A 23,506-nucleotide genomic window follows, 5' to 3' on the forward strand; every position below is an offset into this window, starting at 1 on the left:
GTCTGCTGGAGATAAAAGCATGGATAAGCTTCTCTTGGTCTGCTTGAAGCATGCAGTCCTTCAGTCTGGATATGTTTTTCAGCTGGTAAAAGGCTGTTTTAGTGATGAATTTAATATGATTGCTGAAGGTCAGATCTGAGTCTATTAGTACCCCAAGATTTCGAACTTGGTCTTTAGTTTCTAAAGACAGTGACTCAAGCTGTTTTTTAACAGCAATCCTCTTTTCTTTATTGCCGAAAACAATGAGCTCCGTTTTGTTTTCGTTCAGCTGAAGGAAATTTTGGTTCATCCAGTTGTTAACTTGCTCTAGAGAATGACACAATGCGTTAATAGAACTGCTGTCATTTGGGGACATAGATAAATACAGTTGTGTGTCATCTGCATAACTATGATAGTCAACATCGGTGTTCTGAAGCATTTGACCCAAAGGTAACATATACAGACTGAACAACAGGGGTCCAAGGACTGACCCTTGAGGGACCCCACATGTCATGGCCTTTCGATCAGATTCAAAATTTCCAATGGTCACAAAGTAACTCCTTTCCTCCAAATAGGACCTGAACCATTTAAGGACTGTTCCATTTAACCCCACCCAAGTTTCCAGCCTGTCTAACAGTATATTATGATCAATCGTGTCAAATGCTGCACTGAGGTCCAACAAGACGAGCACTGATACCTTCCCTGCATCAGTGCTCAATTTTATATCATTCAGTACTTTAATCAGAGCTGTTTCTGTACTGTGATGAGGTCGGAAACCTGACTGGAATTTATCCAAAAGTCCGTTTAAGCTCAAAAAATTGCTGAGTTGATTAAAAACCACTTTTTCAACTATTTTAGTTACGAAGGGAAGGTTTGCGATTGGTCTATAATTTGCTAGCAGGGAGACATCCAGTGTTCTCTTTTTTTAGAATGGGCTTGACGGCGGCTACTTTCAGACATTTAGGAAGTTCACCTGATTGAAGTGAGCAATTAATTATTTGTTGTAAATCGATCTGAACAGATTTCACAATGGTTTTGAAAAAGCCAGATGGTATTGTGTCAAGACAGCTCGTGGAAGGTTTCAATTGCTGAACCAAGTCTACTACAGTATTTTGATCCACTGAGTCAAATTCTGTCATGGTAATTAAATTATTCCTAGGTGATTTTAAGTGCAGCATCGTTTTGTTATTTTGCTGGTTTGTAACAATGTTTGACCTGATGGCTTGTACTTTTTCACTAAAGTAGCAGGCAAATTCATTGCATTCATCTGTTGAGAGGAGTTCTGGCGCTGTTTGATTTGGGGGATTTATAAGTTTGTCAAAGATCTGATAGAAAGCGCATCTGCCGCATTGAGTACACAGCTAACGCCACACTTTAACAATGATTGACAGCTGTTGTGGATAAACTGCCACAACGAGAAGAGGCAAAAAAAAAAAGAAAAAAGGATTGAGCATGTGCCAGGCTACCAAAAGAGGAACCCAATGCTACCCAATGTTGCACTTTGTAGGCTACATGGTGGCTAAATCAGCAGATGCTAACTGTTAGCACTCGCAAAATGTAGCACTGTATTGTGTTGCAACAGCACTCAATGATTCTGTTGCTTGACCCATCTAATAAAGTCCTCCATGAAGGGGTGCGGTGGGGGGGACAAAAGGGCAAGGCAGGGAAAAATAACAAGAGGACAGCGTGAAAGGCGACTTCAAATTATAGTATAGTCTTATTGTAGGATCTTAAACTCAGATTTGGCTAATTGCAGGTGTTTTCACCCTTGCACTTTTAGGTGATTGTTTGCATGTGTGTTTTGATAGATTGAGCAGCAGTCAGCTTGCTTTTTGGTTGATTACATTCAATGAAGAAGAGCGAAAGTGGACTTTCTAGGCAGGCAATTGTGTGAGTTCTCAAATTAGGCTAATTGCTAAAAAGTGTCACTCCACTTTCAGTTTTAGGTTTTGTTTGTTTGCCTGTCTATTATTATTATTTATGCATGCACTTATTTGTTGACTATATTCTATGAAGAAAAAAAGAGTGAGAAAAAAACCCTCCTTGTTTGAATTAATTCCGTTTACGACGAAGAAAGACTTTATTGTCGTTGTGCATTGCACCTTCAGCCTCTTGACACAAAACATTGAACAGACAAATAGACAATACATAAAAGCAAGCTATTAAAACAACACAACAGAGAAGTAGAATCAAACTGTAGCAAGTTGCAGTGGTTTCAATTTTTATTTTTTTTTAAGGCAGTACAGTACGTTTAAGTACAGTTTAATTGCTTCCTAGAAATGATTGCCGTCAACAAGATGATCCAGTGCATTTTTAATCAATTCGTGTGCTTCTCGCAGCTTTTCGACAATACTGCGTGGACGGCGGCAAGGGGGACATCTAAATGGGAACCCTGGGAAGTGTGGAAAGCCTGGAAAAAAAGTGGTGGTTAGTGCGTTGGGGAGTGGGCCGTTTGTGCTTTCTGTTGTCGCTGGGGTGTCAGTGACCTGGAGGAGTCGTCTACCACCAGCGCTGAGTTGTTGACTTTCCCCAGGAAGGGTTCCTTAATCAGTTGAGAACAACAGTTGATGACAAGCTCCAGATGGAAATATCGTATTTGCTTCAGATTACTTACCAAGAAGTAGGAGTACAAAAAACAAAGTTTGGATCATCATCATGATGCCTCTCCGTTCTTTGATGTCACTAAGCAAATGTGGTATTTCCTGTAAAAATGGTGAGAAAACAGAAAAATGTTCTCACATTGAATTCAGCTCACTTCTCAATTTTGTCTTTTGTCCTAATTATTATTATTACTATCATTATTATATAGAAAGTACTCACCACGGTCAGTCAAGTCTCCTGTCAAGAACCCGAGTGGAGCTCGAATGGAGTCTGCGTCAGTGTTGCTCCTGCACCACCGTTTTATAATACATCCCAACCTGTCGTGGTCACCATAAAAGAATGTCACCTGAACTTACGTCCAAACCTTGTTGAGGCGAGGCCTTAATTATTCAACTGCCACTTCTTTGAAGACAAATAATTGACCTTTTCACGCCAAACCACTCCTTCAAAACGCCCCAAGGTCCGTCAAGCTCCTCTCTCGGCTCCATTGAAATCCATTTTCAGATTGAAACACAAAACTTTGGACAGTTTCAATAAAACTAGACCAAACATAGTTGCAACAAGCTGTGGACCTCCAACAAGCAAATTGTGAAGCGATGTCCCATGCAATTTACATTTATTTTCTAGTCCATTATATGGCTAATTGCTGCAGACAAACACATCATGCATTCTCTACATCTGTCATCCTCCCCTGGGTCTTCCTTAAGGTGACTTGCCTGGCATCCGCAGCAACCTTCAACCAACATACTCGTTCTCTCGCCTCTGGATGTGTCCACACCACCAAAGTCCGGTTTGTCTAACTTTGTCTTCAAAACATGTTGGCTGTCCTCTGATGAAATCAATTTCTAAACCGATCCAACCTGGTCAGGCCAAGGAAAAACTGCAAAATCTTCATTTGTGCCACCTCCAGATCTGCTTCCTGTTTTCTCTTGGCAAGATGGCGTAACGTTTCTGACGTGTTTCACAGTCTACATTTCACCAGCTTTCATATGTGACCCATTTGGAAAAATCCGATTGGCAAAAATAGGAATAAATTCAATTTAAAATGCCATTTTGACTGTCACTCTCTTTGGGTGAAGTGAATATGGTTGCCACAAAAACAAAACGGCATTGAATTTTTCACCAGCTGACTTTCTCACGCGCTTAACACCGGTCACATAAAACTCGAAACATAAGTGGAATGAACTTTCATTCATGGCCACTTTCCTGTGAGCCGCCTCCCAGGTGAACTATTTTAATTTGGCTGGGAAATGTCTTGCTTCTCTGAAACTGTTGCCATATTTTTTTTTCCACTGTGGCTCCTGTTTTGTTTTTAACCTGAAATGACCTAAGTGCAGTAATGAAGCACTTGTAGGTCCAACCCTCATTGAGGCGAGGCCTTAATTATTCAGATGTCACATAAAATGTCACTGAAAAGGTCACTGGCGGGAAATTTGCCAAGTGAAGTTCTTCTTGCAGTCTGTAATTGATCAATTAAGTGACTAACATCATGCAAATGTAGCAACGTGACAACAGACTGTTTATCTGTTACATGACGACAAAATAAATCAGGCATTTAGGTGTTCGAATTGTTATATGAGTCAAAACAGCACTCAAAGATTCTGTTGCATGACCCATCTAGAATCAAGTCCTCCATGAGGGGGAAAAAAGAAGTCAAGACCCAGGAAAAAACACCCTGAGGACAGCGTGAAAGTGGAATTTAATTTATCGTATAGTATATTATAGACTTGAAGTGAGTTGTCAGATCAGTCAAGTTGCTTATATTCAATGAAGAAGAGTGAAAGTGGACTTTGTAGGCGATTGTGTGAGTTCTCTGCAAGTGTTTTTTCAGTCTTACGTTTTGTTTGTTCGCCTGTCTGTTTTTATTCATGCACACACTTCTTGGTTGACGACATTCCATGAAGACAAGACTGAGGGGAAAAAAAACAAACTGGGCACAACATGGATGTTGACTTCATAATCTACTGCGTGGTTCTAACATTGTTAATTTGATCTATTTTGATTTCATTCAACTTATGAAGAAGAAAGACTTTATTCCCATTGTACATTGCAAAATTTTGTGCAGTACTCTTCAGCCCCCTTGACACAAAACATTGAAGAGAGACAAACAGAAAATACTGTATATAAAAGCAAGTTATTTAAACATCACAATATAGAAGTAGAACTCTGTATGGTGTAACACACTGAATTAAATGTTCAAACTGAAGCAAGTTGCAGTGCAGGTTTCAAATTTTATTTTATTTTTTTAATGTCAATACAGTTTTTAAGTACAAGTGTTTCCGGCGTTTTTAATTTCGTTGTATTTATCTATTTACAACGACAATAAAAGGTATTCATTCATTCAACTTTCGAGTACAATATATTTGCACTTAATCATTTCGAAAGGTTTGCTTTCAAGCAAGGTGTTTTAGTGCCTCATTAATCAATTCATGTGCTTCTCGCAGCTTTTCTGCAATGCTAAGTGGAGGGCGGCAAGGGGGGCATATAAATGGGGGGCTTGGAAATCCTATGGGAAATTGTGGGGGGAACGGAAACGGTGGGGGGAACGGAAACGGTGGGGGAAGTGGAAATTGTGGGGGAAATGGAAATGGTGGGGGGAACGGAAACGGTGGGGGAAGTGGAAATTGTGGGGGAAATGGAAATGGTGGGGGGAACGGAAACGGTGGGGGAAGTGGAAATTGTGGGGGAAATGGAAATGGTGGGGGGAACGGAAACGGTGGGGGAAGTGGAAATCCTGGGGGAAATGGGGGCGGTGGGGGGAATGGAAATCCTGGGGGAAATGGGGGCGGTGGGGGGAATGGAAATCCTGGGGGAAATGGGTTTGGGATGAGTGGAAATTCTGGGGGAAATGGGGGGAATGGTAATCCTGCGGGACATGGGGCTTGATCAGACAATGTGATGGATGGGTCTGCTGGTGTCCTTCGGGTGGGATTCTGAGTGACCTGGAGGAGTCGTCTAGCACCGACGCTGAGTTGTTGACTTCGTCCAGGAAGGGTCCCTTAATCAGCGGAGGAGATTGAACAGATACAAATACGTGATGACAACAAGGTCCAAAATGGAAATATTTGCGTCAGATAACTTACCAAGAAGCAGGAGAACAAAAACAAAAGTTTTGATCATCATTATGATGCCTCTCCGTTCTCTGATGCCACTAAGCAAATGTGGTATGTCCTGTAAAAATGATAAGAGAAAACAGAAAAAATATTCTAAACTTAAATTAAACTTATTTCATCTTTTGTTATTATTATTATTATTATTTATTTATTTATTTATTTTATTGTTATATAGAAAGTACTCACCACGCTCAATCGTCTTCTGTCAAGAACCTGAATGGAGTTCGAATGGTGTTGGGCCTCCACCAACATTTTATATTGCATCCCAGCATGTCGTGATCATTATAAAAGTATGTCACCCGAACTTACTTCCAAACCTCATTGAGGCGGGGCCTTCATTAGTTAAATGCCACTTCTATATGTTTTGAAGATAAGTATTTGTCCTTTCACAAACCACACCCAAACCACTCCCCAAAACCAAACTCGAAAATCGATCCACAAAACTTTTGTCAGCCTCAATAAAACTAGACCAAACATAGCTGTTGACCTCCAACAGGCAAAATAGTGATGTGCCCAATGTGTCAATCATGAGGGCTCGACAGCCTCACAGCCAGCCAAATGTCCCCAAAACAAGCATTCCTATGTTTGCTCCAAGGTAAGACTATAATGGGCTAGGCTAAAGCTAACTAGCAACCGAACGAGCTAAAACTGTTGTCGAATTCACTTTTGCTCTAGAGGCAATATAATACACAAAACTCAACATTAAAGTTGTAATTCAATTATTTAATAGTGTATATTATCAGGAATCCAGGATATCGTTATCATCACCTAATTCGCTGGGTTCCGCCAGGGGCACACCTGTGTTAGCCCACATGCGTTTATATGTGTTTTTGACTGGGTCTTAGTTGGGTTACAAATGAATAATTTCATGTGGGACCCATGTGTTTACTACTTGGGTCTCATATTGAGAACTCTGTGACGTTACATAGATTTTCCCAAATCATTTCAAGGATACCTGGTCATCAGAGATTGCAGGGAAATGAGGAGGCGGATAAAGTTGCAAAACAGGGATCTGAACTCCCCCTTGAGAACCAGAACCCTTCATTCTGGTCCCGTAACCTAGCTGTCTATGCTTTGCAGGACTGGAGCGAACTCCACCCATTCTAACCTGCTTGCATCTGTTTCTTCCCCTCCTCTGCTCGGTCTGGATCTTAGATCGTGGAGCCTGATCTTAGACCTGTCAATCATAGGAAGAGCAGGGCCACACCCAGCCAGTCACATTCCTCTTTCAGTCACAGGTGGCACCAACCAATGACATACAATTATATCATCCATTTAAAAGTACAGTTACAAAATGAGTAAAATTTATTAAAAAAAAGAAAAGAAAAAAAACTAAGTGAATTTGACACAGTTTTGAGTGCATTTTACTATTTTATTTAAAAATAAATTAAAATATATATATATATATATATATATATATATATATATATATATATATATATATATATATATATATATATACATATTAGGGGTGTCACGATTCGATTCAATACCGATTAATCCCGATACGAATTTCTAAGTCGATTGTTGCGATTTTTCTTCATTCAAATTTAGAAAATACTAATCAGTAAACCTGTAGAGTGTAAGATTTGTATGCAAATGTATTATTTATTGATCTGAAACTTCAGTCTTATACAGGTTGTAATCTGTTTCATGCTTGAACAGCATTAAAATAAAAATATTAAGGCTTAATGTTCCATTCATATAACATTCTTCCATGCTTAAGGTGTGAACCCGAAGTAAGATGTTTTGTTGAATATTTTTCCATTAAAAATGGAAGTTTAAAAATCGATTCAGCCGCCTATTGAATCGATTTGAGAATTGCGCGATGTAGGATCGCGATATATTGTCAAATCGATTTTTTTAACACCCCATATATATATGTGTGTGTGGTGGCACGGCCGAGTGGTTACCATGTCCGCCTCCCAGTACTGAGGACACAATGTTCCCTCTAATTTCCCGCGTGTATGTGCATTCATACAAACCTCTTGAGCATTCCTCGGACTACAGTTTTCATGTTATTTTCTGTCTCTACAGTGAAATTGCCACCGTGTACGGCGTATTTCAATGTCTTTATAGGAAGATAATATAAAAACTACAAACAGTAAATATAGCACAGGTTAGGATTTTTATTTAATGCGATGCAGACATTTGCTGTGCGCTGAGAGGGCGCAATAGCATGGCAGGTTAATTGGGAGTTCCGAATTGTCCCTTGACTCAACATTTTATCAACCTTGCACTTTATGTATAATTTAAACTAGAATTCAATGTAAAACCAACCAACAGATGCATGTAGATTCTGATTTGGATGATGGTTGAACCAACATTGATATTGTGTGATTTATGATTGAAAAGCAAACATTGACTCAACATTTTATCAACCTTGCGCTTTCTGTATAATTTAAAGCAGCTATATGGAAGATTTAAAATTTCAAATCGCTACCGCCACCTGTGGCCGAAAACAAACTTGCACGCTCGTATACGCTGCGCACACTCGTACGTGCACGACCTCATTACTGAAGACTGTTTTCCAATTGACTGTTTTCAGAGGTATTTTCAGAGGTAAGAAGTTTTAGAATGTTATACAAAGCTGGCCACTTGACGGAATGAGTCTCTTGATCCCCACTAAACAATTGATGTCCACGGGACGTGCAGATCATATTGCATTAGTCGGTCGAAGATCTGTACTGTACTCCAAAACTCGAAGGGCTCGGACCGGATGCTTCTTGAAAAATATTGGCCAGAGACTTGTAGGAGTACCCATTGTGAACATCAAAGATGTTGATCTACTAATTAGAATATGTTTTAGTTATAAATGGTCAAATAAAAGGCTATTGTTAATATATTTTTTGGGTAAATCCTCCATATAGTAGCTTTAAACTTTAGATCTCAATGCCGATTCAACACTTAAGCCGAACTATGTTTCAACATTAATCCAAATACATTTTTCTATTTGATTGTGGTCGTAGTGGTGGTAGTGGTGGTAGTGGTGGTAGAGGGACAGGAAATCCTGGGGGAAATGGGTTTGGGATGAGTGGGAATTGTGGGGGAAATGTGGGGGGATGGAAATCCTATGGGAAATTGGGCTTGATCAGACAATGTGATGGATGGGTTTGCTGGTGTCCTTCGGGTGGGATTCTGAGTGACCTGGAGTCGTCGTCTAGCACCGACGCTGAGTTGTTGACTTCGTCCAGGAAGGTTCACCTAATCAGTGGAGGAGATTGAACAGATACAAATACGTGATGACAACAAGGTCCAAAATGGAAATATTTGCGTCAGATAACTTACCAAGAAGTAGGAGTACAAAAATAAAAGTTTTGATCATCATTATGATGCCTCTCCGTTCTCTGATGCCACTAAGCAAATGTGGTATGTCCTGTAAAAATGATGATAAAACAGAAAAAAATATTCTAAACTTCAAAACAACTGATTTCATCTTTTGTCATTATTATTATTATTATTATTATTATTATTATTATTATTATTATTATTATATAGAACGTACTCACCACGCTCAGTCAAGTCTGCTGTCTGAATGGAGCTCGAATGGAGTGTGCATTGGTGTTGGCCCTCCACCAAGACTTTATATTGCGTCCCAGCCTGTCATGACTCGTGATCATCATCAAGGATTGTCACCCCTTACGTGGAAAGCTAATTCAGAGAAGGCATTATTAAAATGCTGCTTCTATATGTTTTGAAGACAAGTAATTAACCTTTCACAAACCACACCCACGCCACTCCCCAAAATACCCCAAGCTCCTCCACTCCATTGAAATGCATTGTATAATCGATCCACAAAACTTTTGTCAGCTTCAATAAAACTAGACCAAACATACTTCCAACAAGCTGTTGACCTACAACACTCACCCATTGTGTAAATCAGACACGAGGACTCGACAAAATGCAGCGATGTCTTCATCGCAGTATCGACAGCCTCAGCCCCAGCCAAATGTCCCCAAAACAAGCATTCCTACATTTGCTCCAAGCTCAGACTGTAACTCATTCAGTGCCATTGACGGCTATACACGTCAAAGATCCATTTTTACTGGGCTGGCAGTGAATGAGATAATGGGCTAGGCTAAAGCTATCCAACCATCCATTTTCTTGACCACTTATTCTTCACAAGGGTCACGGGGGGTGCTGGCACCTATCTCAACTGGCTCTGGGCAGTAGGCGGGGGACACCCTGGACTGGTTGCCAGCCAATCGCAGGGCACACAGAGACGAACAACCATCCACACTCACACGCACACCTAGGGACAATTCGGAGCACCCAATTAACCTGCCATGCATGTCTTTGGAATGTGGGAGGAGACCCGAGTACCCTGAGAAGACCTACGCGGAGAACATGCAAACTCTACCCAGGAAGGCCGGAGCCTGGACTCGAACCGGAGTCCTCAGTACTGGGAGGCGGACGTGCTAACCACTCAACTACCGTGCCGCCGCTTGATTTATTGTGAAATATTAAACACTTAGATGAAATATAAAAAACATTATTCAAACGGGTATAAGAAAAAAAAAATGGAGCGCAATAGCACCTGCTCCGATGTGAGCACATATGACTACATCTGGTTATTTTGCAACTTGCAAAACGAAACGGTACCACTCAATAAGGTTACTGCGGAAATGCCATACGCGGTCTGATAACATTCTCACGACGAATATTTAATTCCCCCGCAATATTGTGGCACCTTCATCAATAGGTTCATTGTCAAAATGACATGCCATGTTCGGGACAAAAGTGGACTTTACGCTATAGACGACAGGCGTATTTACGCAAAAGGTCACCGCAGAGGGACTGAATGAATGAGGACATGAATTGTCGTGTGTGGCTGAAAGGAGGAGGGTACAGGGAAAAACTTGAGGTTGATTGTGACAAACCTGACCAGGTTAGGTTGATACACCATCTTACTATGGTAACTGACTGAAAGCTTAAATTACCTCGTTTTTGAAACAGGCTAGAGTTCCCGCTTATCCTCTGGTTTCAGTTACCTCCCTTTCTGAAACGAGTTTCCCACTTTTCAGGGTTTCTTTACACAAGTTTCTCACTAAACCTGCTTTGTGAAATACACCCCTAGTAGTTAATATAATCCAATGACATATAATAATATCATCCATTTAAAAGCAGAGTATACCCTTTTATATTAAAGTTTTTCCACTCAGAAAGTCCAAGTAAATTTTACACTGAGAGTTTTGAGTGAATTTTACTAGTTTATTTAAAAAGAAAAAAAAAGAGACAGCCTCACTATCACATGAGCCTAGATAGATAGATAGATAGATAGATAGATAGATAGATAGATAGATAGATAGATAGTGTTACTAGGTTTTTCATGTAAATGTTACTCACTTTTTTTTTGCAGTGTATAGAGCATGCCCTTTCTATTTTTTTTTAATTATTATTTTTTTGTGTCATTTGTCCTGCAACATGTTTGTAAATAGTACATTTCAGCACACATCGGCCTTTTGTTCAGAAGCAAGTGGTTCCTGTCTCTGCACCTTTTGCTTTGATTTTAAAGATCAAGCAAGGAGAATAAGTGACCTATTGATATAAAAGTTAAGCGGCGCCAAGCTGGGGCGGCGTGCGCGTGCGCTTGAATATGTCTGTTCATCCCATTCGACTAAAGCCCAAACTTAAACTAATAAACAACACCACATGGTCTTTGAAAAGAATCACATTAAATAGATACTGCAGTTGTTTTTTATTTTTATTTTTTTTTTTTTTCTTCTTCATCCCAATATATGCACTTTACATTTGTACATTTTTAAACTACTCACTAATCACTGGACTTGAACTGCTTTACTTTTATTACAAAATAAATATGGATGAATTATGATAATAAAATTGTGCTCCGATTGAGCATTAAACTGTAAGAACTGTATTAATTAGATACAATCCTGCGATTGGCTGGCAACCAGTCCAGGGTGTACCCCGCCTACTGCACAGAGCCACCTGAGATAGGCTCCAGCACCCCCCGCGACCCTTGTAAGGAAGAAGCGGTCAAGAAAATGGATGGATGGATGTTTAACACGAGATAAATAAAAACATAATAATCATAATACAGTATTTATCTTTTGGATTGAGGTGTGCGCTCTGCTATCGATTAACAAACCTGTCGTCAAGTGAAAAGTGACGCGTTCTCCTTGGTTTCAGACAACTGCGCATGCGCAGGAACAGGGGCGAAAAGAATTTCTCGTCATGGAGGCGTCCTAGCAAACATGTAAGCTTTCCTGAGCTACTTTTCCGAACACCGACGGCAGCATGCATCACGAAAAGGTATTAAATTTATATTTTAATGTTTGGCGGGCTAGTAAGCTAATTCCTAGCGTCAGTAAGTTGACGTTGTCGTTCAGTTTTCCCGCAAACCTGTTGCTAGTTTTAAGCGTATTATACGACCACTTTGCCTTCTAATGTGTGTCTTTAATGGTCGCCCGGTGTGTGTTTTATGAGAAACTAAGCATGGAAGACACCTGGTCTGCTGCCGAGCTGAAAAGACTACTTTCTAGAAAGAAGGAACAGGAGCACGACAGAAAGCAGCATCGCGGAGGGGAATCCACGGAGAGACGTCGCAGCAGGGACTCCCGAGGGGAGAGAGAGCAGAGGTCGCTAAACACTGTACACAAACTTTATCCTTCATATGAATAAGTAGTAATTAAAAGTACGGTGTTTTAAAAAGATTGGTAAACGCAAAAAGTGATGATGCAACGTACTACTTCACTCAAGTAAAACAAGTATGTATTTGAGTACAAAAGCAAAACTTTTCCTCTCTTACAATACCCATTGACATAGGCTCTGCTTTTTTTTTGGGTCATGTCGCCATTTTCAGAGGTTGAAAATTGTCAAAGTAAGGACATACATGTACTGTATATGATTTAAAATGTAGCGAGTAAAAGTCAAGTCATCCCAAAAATAAATGCTCAGGTACAGATTCCTAAATAGTCTACCTGTGTACAGAATGTTACTATGTTATTTCTCATCACTGACAGAGACCGTCACAGTGAGAAACGGGACTTGTACGCTGAGGAGAGAAGGGGTGACAGGAGGTCGGAGCGAGACAGGTTGGGGGACACGAGCAGACGTGCACGCGACTCCAGAGAGGACAGAGACAAGAGGTTGGCGCAAGACAGGCCTGAGGATACGAACAGGCGTGCACGCGACTCCAGAGAGGACAAAGACAAGAGGTCGGAGCGAGACAGGCCCGAGGATACGAACAGACGTGCACGCGACTCGAGAGATGACAGAGACCGGAGGTCGGAGCGAGACAGGCCGGAGGATACGAACAGGCGTGCATGCGACTCCAGAGAGGACAGAGACAAGCGGGATAAAGTGAGGCCGAGGGAGGGACATGGAGAGGATGAAGACAGACATAAGAGAAAAGAGGATAAGGAAAGACGGAGGGAGGAACGAGATAAGGAACGACAACGAGAGGAACGAGATAAAGAAAGACGGCGGGAAGAACGGGACCGCAGGAGACGCGAAGAGAGGAGGGACGACCAAGACAGACGAGAGAGGCACGAGGACAGAAAGCATTCAAGAGAGGACAGAGGTAGACCTTTCTGAACCCATGCATTTCAATCACTTTTCTCACAATCCAACATTTTTCATTCCCATAGAGCAATACCTTAAACAAAAAGAAGAGCGAGAAAGGAGACACAGAGAGCGAGCATATCATGTAAGCATTTCAAGTGTCGCAAATTTTACCTGTGCTAGTTTGATTATTCCTCGTTGTCCGTCAGGATGAAAAGCCGAGGCGAGAAGAGAGAACCGAGGAAGAGAGAGCCGAGAGGGAAAGACGGAAAGAGAGTCGGCGTAGAGAGGACACCGAGAGACATCACAGCAGGGAATCCAAACTGAATCACAGCCATGAAACTACGACGACAAAAGCTGAGGTTAGTGGCTCGCTCATCGATACGGTACTGACACCTAAACACATGACGTTGTTGGTCTTCTTCATTCAGGAGGCCGTGATGCATTCAGGGTGCGTGGTGGATAAAGATGCTGGAGACACGCAAGGCCCAGTAAGATTCCAACTCAGGTTACTTATGGAAAATTCACTATTCTTCATTTTTCACCTGTTACTTATGATAACCACAATTTTGCACAGTGAAAATGAATAAGTCAAGTTTATTTATATAGCTCATAATCACAAAAGAGTCTAAAAAAGGGCTTTTACATACCCACAATTGACAAATATTAATTCCACTAGGAAAAAGTAAAAAACAAACAAACAAAAAAAAACCCTCATCGGGAAAAAAATAAGAAATCTTGAGAAGTAATTAGGGCTGCTGCTCAGTGCTGAAGAAAATATTCATCACGATTAATTTGGTAATTATTGAAATCCCTTCACAATCATTTGTTTTTTTGGTATAAAACAAGAACATGTTTAAACATCTAAAAAAAATAATACAAATAAATAATAATTTAATGATTGAGACAAGGGCGGCACGGTAGTCGAGTGGTTAGCACGTCCGCTTCCCAGTTGTGAGGTCTCCGGTTCGAGTCCAGGCTCGGACCTTCCTGGGTGGAGTTTGCATGTTCTCCCCGTGCCCGCGTGGGTCTTCTCCGGGTACTCCGGTCTCCTCCCACATTCCAAAAACATGCATGGCAGGTTAATTGGGCGCTCCGAATTGTCCCTAGGTGTGCGTGTGAGTGTGGATGGTTGTTCGTCTCTGTGTGCCCTGCGATTGGTTGGCAACCAGTCCAGGGTGTCCCCCGCCTACTGCCCAGAGCCAGCTGAGATAGGCGCCAGCAGCCCCCGCGACCCTTGTGAGGAATAAGCGGTCAAGAAAATGGATGGATGGATGATTGAGACAAATAAAAAATTTTTTTTATAAATTTATTTGAAACGCTATAATTATGCAAGTTCCCTTTGGACCAAACAAGATGGATTAAATTAGTCATTTTAAAATAAAAAAGTTGCAAATATATAAATTTAAACGACTGAAAATTAGTACTATTAATAATCTTTTATTTTTGTTTATGATTATACTAATTTTGTAATTGAGGAGTGTCATAATTGAAATTCTAATTGAATTTCAATTTAATAGCACAGGCCTAGAAGGGGTTGCAAATGTGGCAATGTCCCTTCCATGATAACCAGGATGCAAAGGATGACGATTGGGCAAAAATGTTCGCAGAAAAATACGATGTTTTACTACAATAGTACGAGAGTCCATTTAATGAGATGAAGCACGACAAGAAGACGGCATCAGAGAAGCGGGTCCTCCTCCAAACACAACTTTAAATCAACTTAAAACTGCTGGGTAAAAAGTAACCCAAATTGGGTGAAGTAGCTAACGCACTTCTGTGTCCGAAAGTGTGTGGAGTGTGTAGGATTAGATTGCTTGCATTTTTTTCCCACTTTTTTTTTCTTGTCGCGTGCAGGTAGCCAAGGATGATCCTTCGCATGAGTACAAGGATGACTTTGAGGTAACAGGAACATGTGCCACGCTCGCACATCATAGTGTTGTGTCTTTTATTTCATTCATTTTCTATGTGTCATATGTTACGCTTGCATGCCCTAAATGGTTTGCTTGACAAGAAAGCGGTAAGGAATTTTTTAAGCTCATTTGTACAATACGTTGCCCGGATTTGTCGCACCGTTTACTCGTGTGCGATTTGTCGTTTGGGCAGGATTACGAAGAGGATTTTGAGGAACTGGACGAGGATGACAAGGGCACGGAGGAAGCGGCCGAGATTCTGGAGCTGGGCGAGGACGTGAAAGCCATCCAGAAAGCCATGGGTGAAGAGAATGAACGAGTCCGAGCGTCTTTTTCTGCTCTTAGCAAAGAGGAAGAAGAGGAAAAGCCTGAATCGTCCAGAGGTAGTTCTTATAAGTATAAAATCAATCCATGTGGAATAATAACACATCTTTCACTATCAGTGAATGGATCAGACGGGAAGGACAGTAGAAGCTCCCAGCGAGGAAAGTTTATGGACTTTGTGGCGGCCAAGCAGCGACAAGTCAGCAAGAAAGTTGCCATGAAACAAAAGTAAACAATAAATATCAACCTGAAAGTCGAGTACATATCCTCACAGATTTTTGAAACACAAAACATTTTCATTCCCTAAATTTTGCATCTTGATCACAGGAAGCGCAGTGCAGAGCTGCTTCGCTTAATCGATCTGGATTTCTCCACCACGTTTTCCCTTCTGGATCTTCCTCCCGTCAGCGAATATGACATGTACATTAGGAACTTCGGAGCCGCAAACACAAAGCAGGTCAGTTTGCGTGACACTTTTACACTCATCACATTCTCTGTTGCCGCATTCTTCCCTAATTCCGATGACTCCTTCGCCAGGCTTACGTCCAGTGTAACGAGGAAAACGCGGACCGAGACGTCCAGACCGAGGAGGTGGACTTGAGTGACAAGTGGACGCAGCATCCTGCAGAGTACAGTGGCGCCTGTGGCGGTAAGAAACAAATACTGTATGTAAAAAACACTGCAACATGATACAATTTAAAAGGATACTTCACTTATTTAGCCCATTATAGCACTAAAAAGTTAATATTTAGTCTATAATTCATTTGATATTTTCATTATTTTTCACGTACAATTAGTACCTTTAAAAACACATTTTGCAACTTGCTGTCGACTGAAAATGACATCACAAGGACTCAGATAGCTATCACAGCTCACCTGTTTTCTAGGTTTGGTCATGTGACATTCACAAGCTGAGCTGTGATTGGTTACCTGAGCCCTTGTGATGTCATTTTCAGTCGACAGCAAGTTGCAAAATGTGTTTTAAAAGGTACTAATTGGACATGAAAAATAATGAAAATATCAAATTTATTATAGGCAAAATATTAACGTTTGACTACCAAAAATGGTGAAATAAGTAAAGTATCCCTTTAAACATTTAGTTCAGCGATTCTGTCACCTACCACGAGAGGGAGCCAGTGTAGAATTAGTGGTACTCTTAGACCACTCATCTACTCTTTAGAAGTAAAACGCAGTAGTTTGCAGTGAAATAAACACTACATTTAGTCATGCCAATAAAACAACTAACATGCTTGCCTGTTTTTGTCCCGTAGATCCAAACCGGTCACATGAAACTCGAAACATGAGCGGAATGAAATTTGATTCAAGGCGTTTGGCCACTTTCCTGCATGCAGCCTCACAGGTGAATTGATTTGGTTGGGAAGTATTTATTTTTTTCTCTGAATCTGTTTTTATAACCTAAAAAATTTTCCTTTCAACCACTGTTGACAGGTGATGGTGGTACTGCTGGAGGAAGATCACGCCGAGAGGAGTTCTTTCCAGGGCCGGGCGACACAAACAGACGCTCTGCTGTTCAGTGACGGAAGCCTGCAGCTCAACACCGACTTGCCTTTTCTCCGCGGTGCGCAGCTGTTCTCACGTTGGCTCTTACTTACTGTATACATTCAACGAAAATAATCTTGGTTAAATCCAGGTCGCGCCATCAGCCAGGTGCTTTTCTCTCAAGCGCAGAGGCACACGCTCCTGTCTGTCCACAAGCCCCGAGCTTCACCCGACGCTGTCGCGCAGCATCACGGCTGCACCGTCATCTGCGTCTGGAACATGTGGGAGCCATCCCGGCCGCAGAAGATCCTACTTTGTGAATCAGAGGTGCATTTTTTGTGTTTTATTTCTAGTTCACTTGAGAATGTTTCAAATGGCCAAGGCTGAAACTCTCGCCAATCCTCTCTTAGGTGCAGTGCTGCTGTTTCAGTCCGGGAAAGGCCACGCTGGTGTTCGCCGGCACGTCTGTCGGCTCCGTGGCGCTGTGGGACTTACGAGAACCGGACGGCAACCACCAGCGCCTGAAGGTGGGCGACGACGAGTGGACCTTCAGACGGCCTACCTTCTCTACTGGTATGTCGCCTTTGGCCTGGAGTTTGCAAACACAGGAAATGGTCAAATTAAATATAAAATGGCAGCTTCAAATCAAAATGGCCACTCTCCAAGGGATTATTATTATTACAGTAGAGACATTTTTGAAGTGACTCCTGTTTGTGTGTGTGTTTAGATGCAGTACCCTCAGCCCATTTCTCGCCAGTAACGTCCGTGGAGGTTGTTCCCACCAATGTGACAGGGAAGCCGGAGTCAGAGGTGGCCTTTTTAGCATCTGAAGAAGGTCAGAGTCACGTTCACCAGTTTTAAGAAAAATTGCCTTAGTAACAACAATCTCCAATCTCTCCTAATATCCAGAGTTGTTGGGATTATCCTTCCACTTGGCCTCCCTGGACGAGAGCGGACTGTTGAATCTTTGGGTAGGTTTTCATTTGTTTATTAAGGTTCGAGGCGAATCCTTACAGGTTGTTCTGTTTGTGGCCTGTAGGTGGTAGTGCAACTCCCGAAAGTCAACGAGGCAGGCTCCCAGACAGATCTAGGCAAGTTATCTTTTTTTTTTTTTTTGCTCTAATGGTTTCAACCAGGGCCACACAAATGACATTCACACTTGAACTGCAAATTAGCATAGGTTGTATTTGAAAAAGAGGCATCCAACAATCCATTAGTCGATTTTAGCTCCTTTTAAAGGGGTCTAAATACGGTATTCTGGTAAATATTGCGTTCTCAGGTAACAACCCAGCTCAGCTTCAGAAAACAGGTGAGCTGTGATTGGTTGTTGCCAGAGCCCTTAGCAACTGTGATGTCATCTTCAGTCGACCGCAAGTGGCAAAATGATGAAATGGATGAAAGCTGGATTTTGATGTTTAACTCGTATTCCAAAAATGTGGTATTACCGTAATCAGTAAGGGTGTCACGATTTCGATTTTTTATCGAAATCGATCGAAATTACGTCACGATTTCGAGCATCGAAATAGAAGAGAGGACACACGATTCGATGCCCACCCCCCCCCCCCGCGCCCGCCGCCACCGCCGCCACCGCCACCGCCGCCACCGCCGCCACCGCCACCTCCCAGGAAAGCAAATGAGACGCAGCCATTCAGCTACTAGCTAACGGCACTTGTTAGCTGACTTCTCCTGCAGTCATGATGGCAAGCGCGGACAGACACAGCAATGGTGCTTCAAGCCGCTCCCGCTTCTCTCGTCACCAGTTTGGAAACATTTTGCGTTCCCGGTGAGTTATGTCGACAACGTTCACGTTGTCGATAAAAAGACCACAGTTGCAAGATATGCTATGTGCGCGTACTGTACTCGGCCACGGTGTTACGCCCGGCTCGTCAAGGGGAAGGGAAGTAACACAATAACAGAAAATATAGAGTAGATAAACACGGGTCGACTTTAACATCTGAGTAGTTTTAATTGAAATTTCAGGCAGGGGTTTGACAAGGGAGTGAAAGTGGAAGGTGAACAAATAATAACCGCATTTGACAGAACTGACAGAACGGAGGAGAAACAACAATAACCAATAGGGGTATAATACACGGATACACAATAGCGTCGCGCTGGCACAGTCGTCCAATCGGAGTGTCGCGCTGGCACAGTCGTCCAATCGGAGTGTCGCGCTGGCACAGTCCTCCAATCAGAGTGTCGCGCTGGCGCATTCAAACTGAAGTACCATTATACGGGCACCAGCCGACACAAACACACACATACATACTAGGGGAGCGGAGCCGGCGGCGGGCCCGAGCCGCCAGCCGTAACAACGGGAAACACGACAAACATGACGGGACATTTACGCAGGCATCACAAAGATTTAGATTTATCAAATTCAACTAGAAGTGGGAAAACAACGGTCCAACCAACTATTTCATCCTCATTTACAGTGAAACTTCCACACACTTCAGCTCGCGCGAAACGCCAGATCCATAGGTCTATTTATAGCAGCAGACCTGCAGCCTTGGAAAACGCTGGATTCAAACATTTAATTAGTGTACTTGAACCACGCTACAGTATGCCCAGCAACTGTAAATGTTGGGATATAGTTTGTTCAGGCTGTATTTGTTCCATGACTTTGGATACAATATATTTTTTGTTGTTGTTGCACATTGCACATTATTTTAAGAGGAACGCACAGCACACTGTTGTAACCAAAAACAGTCAATAGATGGCAGGCACCCACTGTGACTTTTTGTTTTTGTTTTTTTATTTTTTATTTTACACTTCAGTAAGAACAAGACGGTTAACTTTATATTGTAAATAAATTCTTTGAATTTGATCATTCCTGCCTAATGTCAATTATCATATATTACATAAATTTACACAAAAATAATATGGAAATTGCATCAACTATATGTAGCCGATCTTTTGAAATAAGATTTACTGTACAATGAATAGAACCAATGATCATAGACTAGCCTTAGCCTACAGAAGCATATGCCTCTGTGTTATAAAGTGGGGGAGCGGAAAAAAAAAAAAAAAAAAAAAATCGAAAAAAAATCGAATCGTGACCCCAAAATCGAAATTTAAATCGAATCGTGGAGTTGGCGAATCGTGACACCCCTAGTAATCAGAATGTCATGTTTTGACTAGTGAGGTCACACATAACATATTATTGTCAAGAACTGTTTAAGGTTGACTCCCCCTTTAAAATCAGCAAAACTCAGTGGATTTTTTTTGCTGAATTCTCTTGATTCTTCATTTTTATTTTACACATTAACTCATTACACCGTAAAACAAAATCTCTCGGTCGGGCCCTGATGTGAACTTCTGTTTACCTATTCGCATACATAAATCATGTAAATGTCAGTCTAAGAGGGGAAAGTATGTACGGAAGTCTGGAGCTCGGGACCTCACAGCTGTCCGGGGTCATGAATGTACTGTACCTGCTCGTATTTCTCACACGTGCACGCATATGTGGGTTTGCAGGTCTGTGGCCGGGTGGCAAAGTCAAGCTCCTCCACAGCTCTGCCTGCATGACGTCCGAGGGGTGAGCTATGATAAACGGTGTGCGATGATCATTTGTCAGAGCCAGGCGAGCCCTCTTAAAATAGGCCATAAAGCAGAACATGGGATGTCACACGATCTTGTTTGTTATGCTGTTGATTGTGTTGCTTCAACATTTGATGGAAACATATCTGCGTACGAGTGTCAAGTGTTCCTGGTTGTTTTTGGATGGGAATCTTATAACCCCCCCTGACCTTGTCTACCTCGCAGGATGTCGCCGGCGCATGCGGACAAAACAGGAGCGCCGCAGTCACTTCATTTAAAATTTCTCCCCACTGACCCCAGTCATTTCTTCATCGGCACCAATTTGGTGAGCATGAGCCAAAATACGGAATGAAAAGTCAAATCAGGGTTTTAAAATGACTAATTTCCACTCAAGGGTCTGGTCAGTCATGGCACCATTCAGGGTTTGAAGGCCCTGCCCAAGTGTTACGGCTCGTGGAAGTTGGCCACCCGGCTTGTTGATGTCAGCGCCATCCACTTTTCTCCTTTCAGGCCGCGCTTGTTTTTGGTGAGCAACGACCGATTGAAAAAACATGCATATAAAATATTACACACTCAAAAAGAACTGAGGCTTGAATTGGTGTACCAAAAAGTGGAAATACTGAAGTGCTATGAATACTTTAGAGATACACTTTATAATGTTAAGTGACTGTAAACGCATATCTGTCTGTTTAGATACATGATTTAATATGTCAGCAGAGCAACATCCATCACATTCGTAAATCTATTAACGCCAGCACTGTAACCGAAGCGATGTTTTTAACGTTACCGTGGTCGCGTGCCAGGTGGGCTGCGGTGACGGGAGCATGCGGTTGCACGAGGTCAGCCGCGACAAACCGGTGGACGAGTGGACGGGTGGCGAGGCGGTGGTCTCGCTGCAGTGGAGCCAGACCAGGCCGGCCGTCTTCTGCGTGTTGGACGCCGCATCGCGCCTTCACATTTGGGACCTGACGAGGAGCGACACGGCACCCGTGGTCACCGAGCGACTGGACACAGACAGGTGATTTTGACACGAGTGTTTTGCGTTCATATAGTTTCATGCATTTATATTCTCACTGTATCGAAATTTTTCGCCAAACTGAATGGATGTTTACTGTACTATTTTTACTTTCTTAGATTGACGGCCATGGCTGCGTTTGGAGATCCGGGACAACAAAACTTGTACTCAGGAGTAGCGACAGCACACCAGTCGGGTAAACTTGAAATGCACTATTTCACAAGGGAGTTCACCATCCAAACTTGTGATGAAGAAAAAACATTAGAAAGAAAGATTGTAGAATCCTTTTGAAACACTTTGAAGCCCCTTTATGATCAAGTATAGATTGTGTACATTTTGCCACTTGTGTATTTTTTGTGCATAGTGTATAGTTGCATATGTAAATATAAACTTTGAGTCTGTTTACAATTATAATCAAATCATGAGGGTTTGTTGATTTGTACTGCGTGTCCATTTACATAGACACACACATACTGGCTTATACAATACATACTGTAAATATGATTGCACAGGTGCCGTCCACAATGTGCAGTACTGCATAGATAGCTACATGCATTATAATAGTGTTGCATAATATTTATCTTATATTTAATAGTTATCTTTTGTACTGTATGTCCTCAAATTGTAACCTATGAAGTACGCTGTCACTATTGATTATTAGAAAAAATAATTTCATTGAATAACGAGTAATCAGATGGGTTTGCGCGATCAACTTTCCAGCAATACAGTGTGGTAAACTTACGAGTCGTTTAGATACCATAGAAAGGACGTTGAAGTGGATTGGTGTATAATGAAGCCTTGGGGCAAAAATTTTGTGTCAATTCAACTTGGTCAACTTTTTTTCCCAGCCCTAATGGAAATGTGTAATCATTAGAGCTGGCATACAATTACATTTTTTTTAAATCAGATTAATCACATCTTAGAATTTTGATTAATCACAATTAATCGCTTAATTAAAAAGACTTTTCAACATTTTTTGCCCACCAGATTTAAAGAGCACCTGTTAGGTGGTATTTTTTTTTTTTCGACATTTAACGTTATGAGGACGCTTCGAAAAACGTTATCCACTGCAATATTCTGAATGTCCTACGCAAACATTTATTAAATGCTTTACTTGAATGCATTATTGCTCAAACACGACCTGTGCTACCTTTAACATAACCATCCACTGTCAGCTAAAGGGTCATTTGCAGTCAAAATGAATAGTGTGATTAATCTGCGTTAATATATGATTAATGTGATAATTTTTTTTGTGATTATTTAATGCTTTAATTTTGTCAGCACCAGAAATGATGTAAATACACTTTTCCCCAGTATGTTTAAACCATGAAAGACTACATCACTGTTGAATAAAAAAAAAAGAAAAGAAAAAAAAAGTATTTTGTAAATAATACTAATAAAAATCACAGCATTGATTTTAATTGTTGATGGGGTTTTTTTTTAATTAGCTTCTTAAAATCCGCCTCTTGACACAGACTTGCAATTTAGTGCATGGGACACAAAATGAGTTGGAAGTGCACATTGGTTATTTCAGAAAATTAGGTAAGAAGAAATGAATATAATGTACACAGATACAACAAGAAAGTTACAATACGTTCATGTTGAATATAAAAATGTATGAAGAGTGCCGTGCATTAATGTCCATCACTCTACTGAGTCTTTATCATAATTGAGCAGGTCGCAAGTGAGCACGACGTCCGAGCGTCCGCAGTCCTTCAGCACTTTGTTGAGGAGGCCGCTGGTGACGTTGAGGTCCGCGGACTCGTTCAGAGGCCAGTCCAGGAGCTGCGCGCTGGACGGCAGCTCGGGGAGTCCCGGCTGGTAGTCCTCCAGGGGGTTGGGGTAGAGCAGCTGGCGCATGGAGGGTACCCTCGCCGCCGTCCTCACCGCCTTCACCAGGCCGGCGGTGGACAGCGGGTTGAGGGCGAGCGCCAGGCTCCGCAGGGACGAGCAGCAGCCCAGCGAAGGCAGCAGCGAGCCCAGCAGGTCGTCACTCAGAC

The 23,506-nt window shown here is 41.8% G+C and overlaps 1 protein-coding gene and 2 long non-coding RNA genes across 5 annotated transcripts; 1 reads left to right on the forward strand and 2 right to left on the reverse strand.

Moving 5' to 3' along the window:
- Positions 1-2,179: 2,179 nt before the first annotated feature.
- On the reverse strand, positions 2,180-2,994 carry LOC144009607 (uncharacterized). The gene is made up of 3 exons (XR_013280980.1): positions 2,800-2,994; positions 2,594-2,681; positions 2,180-2,521 (listed from the first exon to the last, which is right to left on the reverse strand). It is a non-coding gene; the product is annotated as an uncharacterized LOC144009607 (long non-coding RNA).
- Positions 2,995-5,349: 2,355 nt separating this feature from the next.
- LOC144009060 (uncharacterized) lies at positions 5,350-5,908 on the reverse strand. Its single transcript, XR_013280826.1, has 3 exons — positions 5,880-5,908; positions 5,664-5,751; positions 5,350-5,578 (listed from the first exon to the last, which is right to left on the reverse strand). It is a non-coding gene; the product is annotated as an uncharacterized LOC144009060 (long non-coding RNA).
- A 5,932-nt stretch (positions 5,909-11,840) lies between these two features.
- On the forward strand, positions 11,841-21,936 carry dync2i1 (dynein 2 intermediate chain 1). Of its 3 annotated transcripts, XM_077508687.1 has the most exons (23): positions 11,841-11,966; positions 12,141-12,292; positions 12,677-13,236; positions 13,304-13,362; positions 13,427-13,579; positions 13,649-13,708; positions 15,075-15,119; positions 15,324-15,513; positions 15,574-15,682; positions 15,782-15,911; positions 15,992-16,103; positions 16,726-16,814; positions 16,904-17,033; positions 17,106-17,281; positions 17,365-17,527; positions 17,682-17,789; positions 17,864-17,925; positions 17,994-18,045; positions 20,429-20,489; positions 20,717-20,816; positions 20,886-21,017; positions 21,295-21,509; positions 21,626-21,936. In XM_077508687.1, the coding sequence occupies exons 1-23, from the start codon at positions 11,952-11,954 to the stop codon at positions 21,795-21,797; spliced, it is 3,045 nt and encodes a 1,014-aa protein (XP_077364813.1). In that variant the 5' UTR covers positions 11,841-11,951; the 3' UTR covers positions 21,798-21,936. The 3 variants fall into 3 exon arrangements, with proteins under 3 accessions (XP_077364813.1, XP_077364814.1, XP_077364815.1); XM_077508688.1 differs by lacking the exon at positions 15,075-15,119; XM_077508689.1 differs by lacking the exon at positions 21,626-21,936 and having other exon boundaries at positions 20,897-21,017; positions 21,295-21,442.
- The last annotated feature ends 1,570 nt before the right edge of the window (positions 21,937-23,506 follow it).

The sequence above is a fragment of the Festucalex cinctus genome, chromosome 20 (assembly GCF_051991245.1).
Source record: "Festucalex cinctus isolate MCC-2025b chromosome 20, RoL_Fcin_1.0, whole genome shotgun sequence".
NCBI classification, from domain to species: domain Eukaryota; kingdom Metazoa; phylum Chordata; class Actinopteri; order Syngnathiformes; family Syngnathidae; genus Festucalex; species Festucalex cinctus.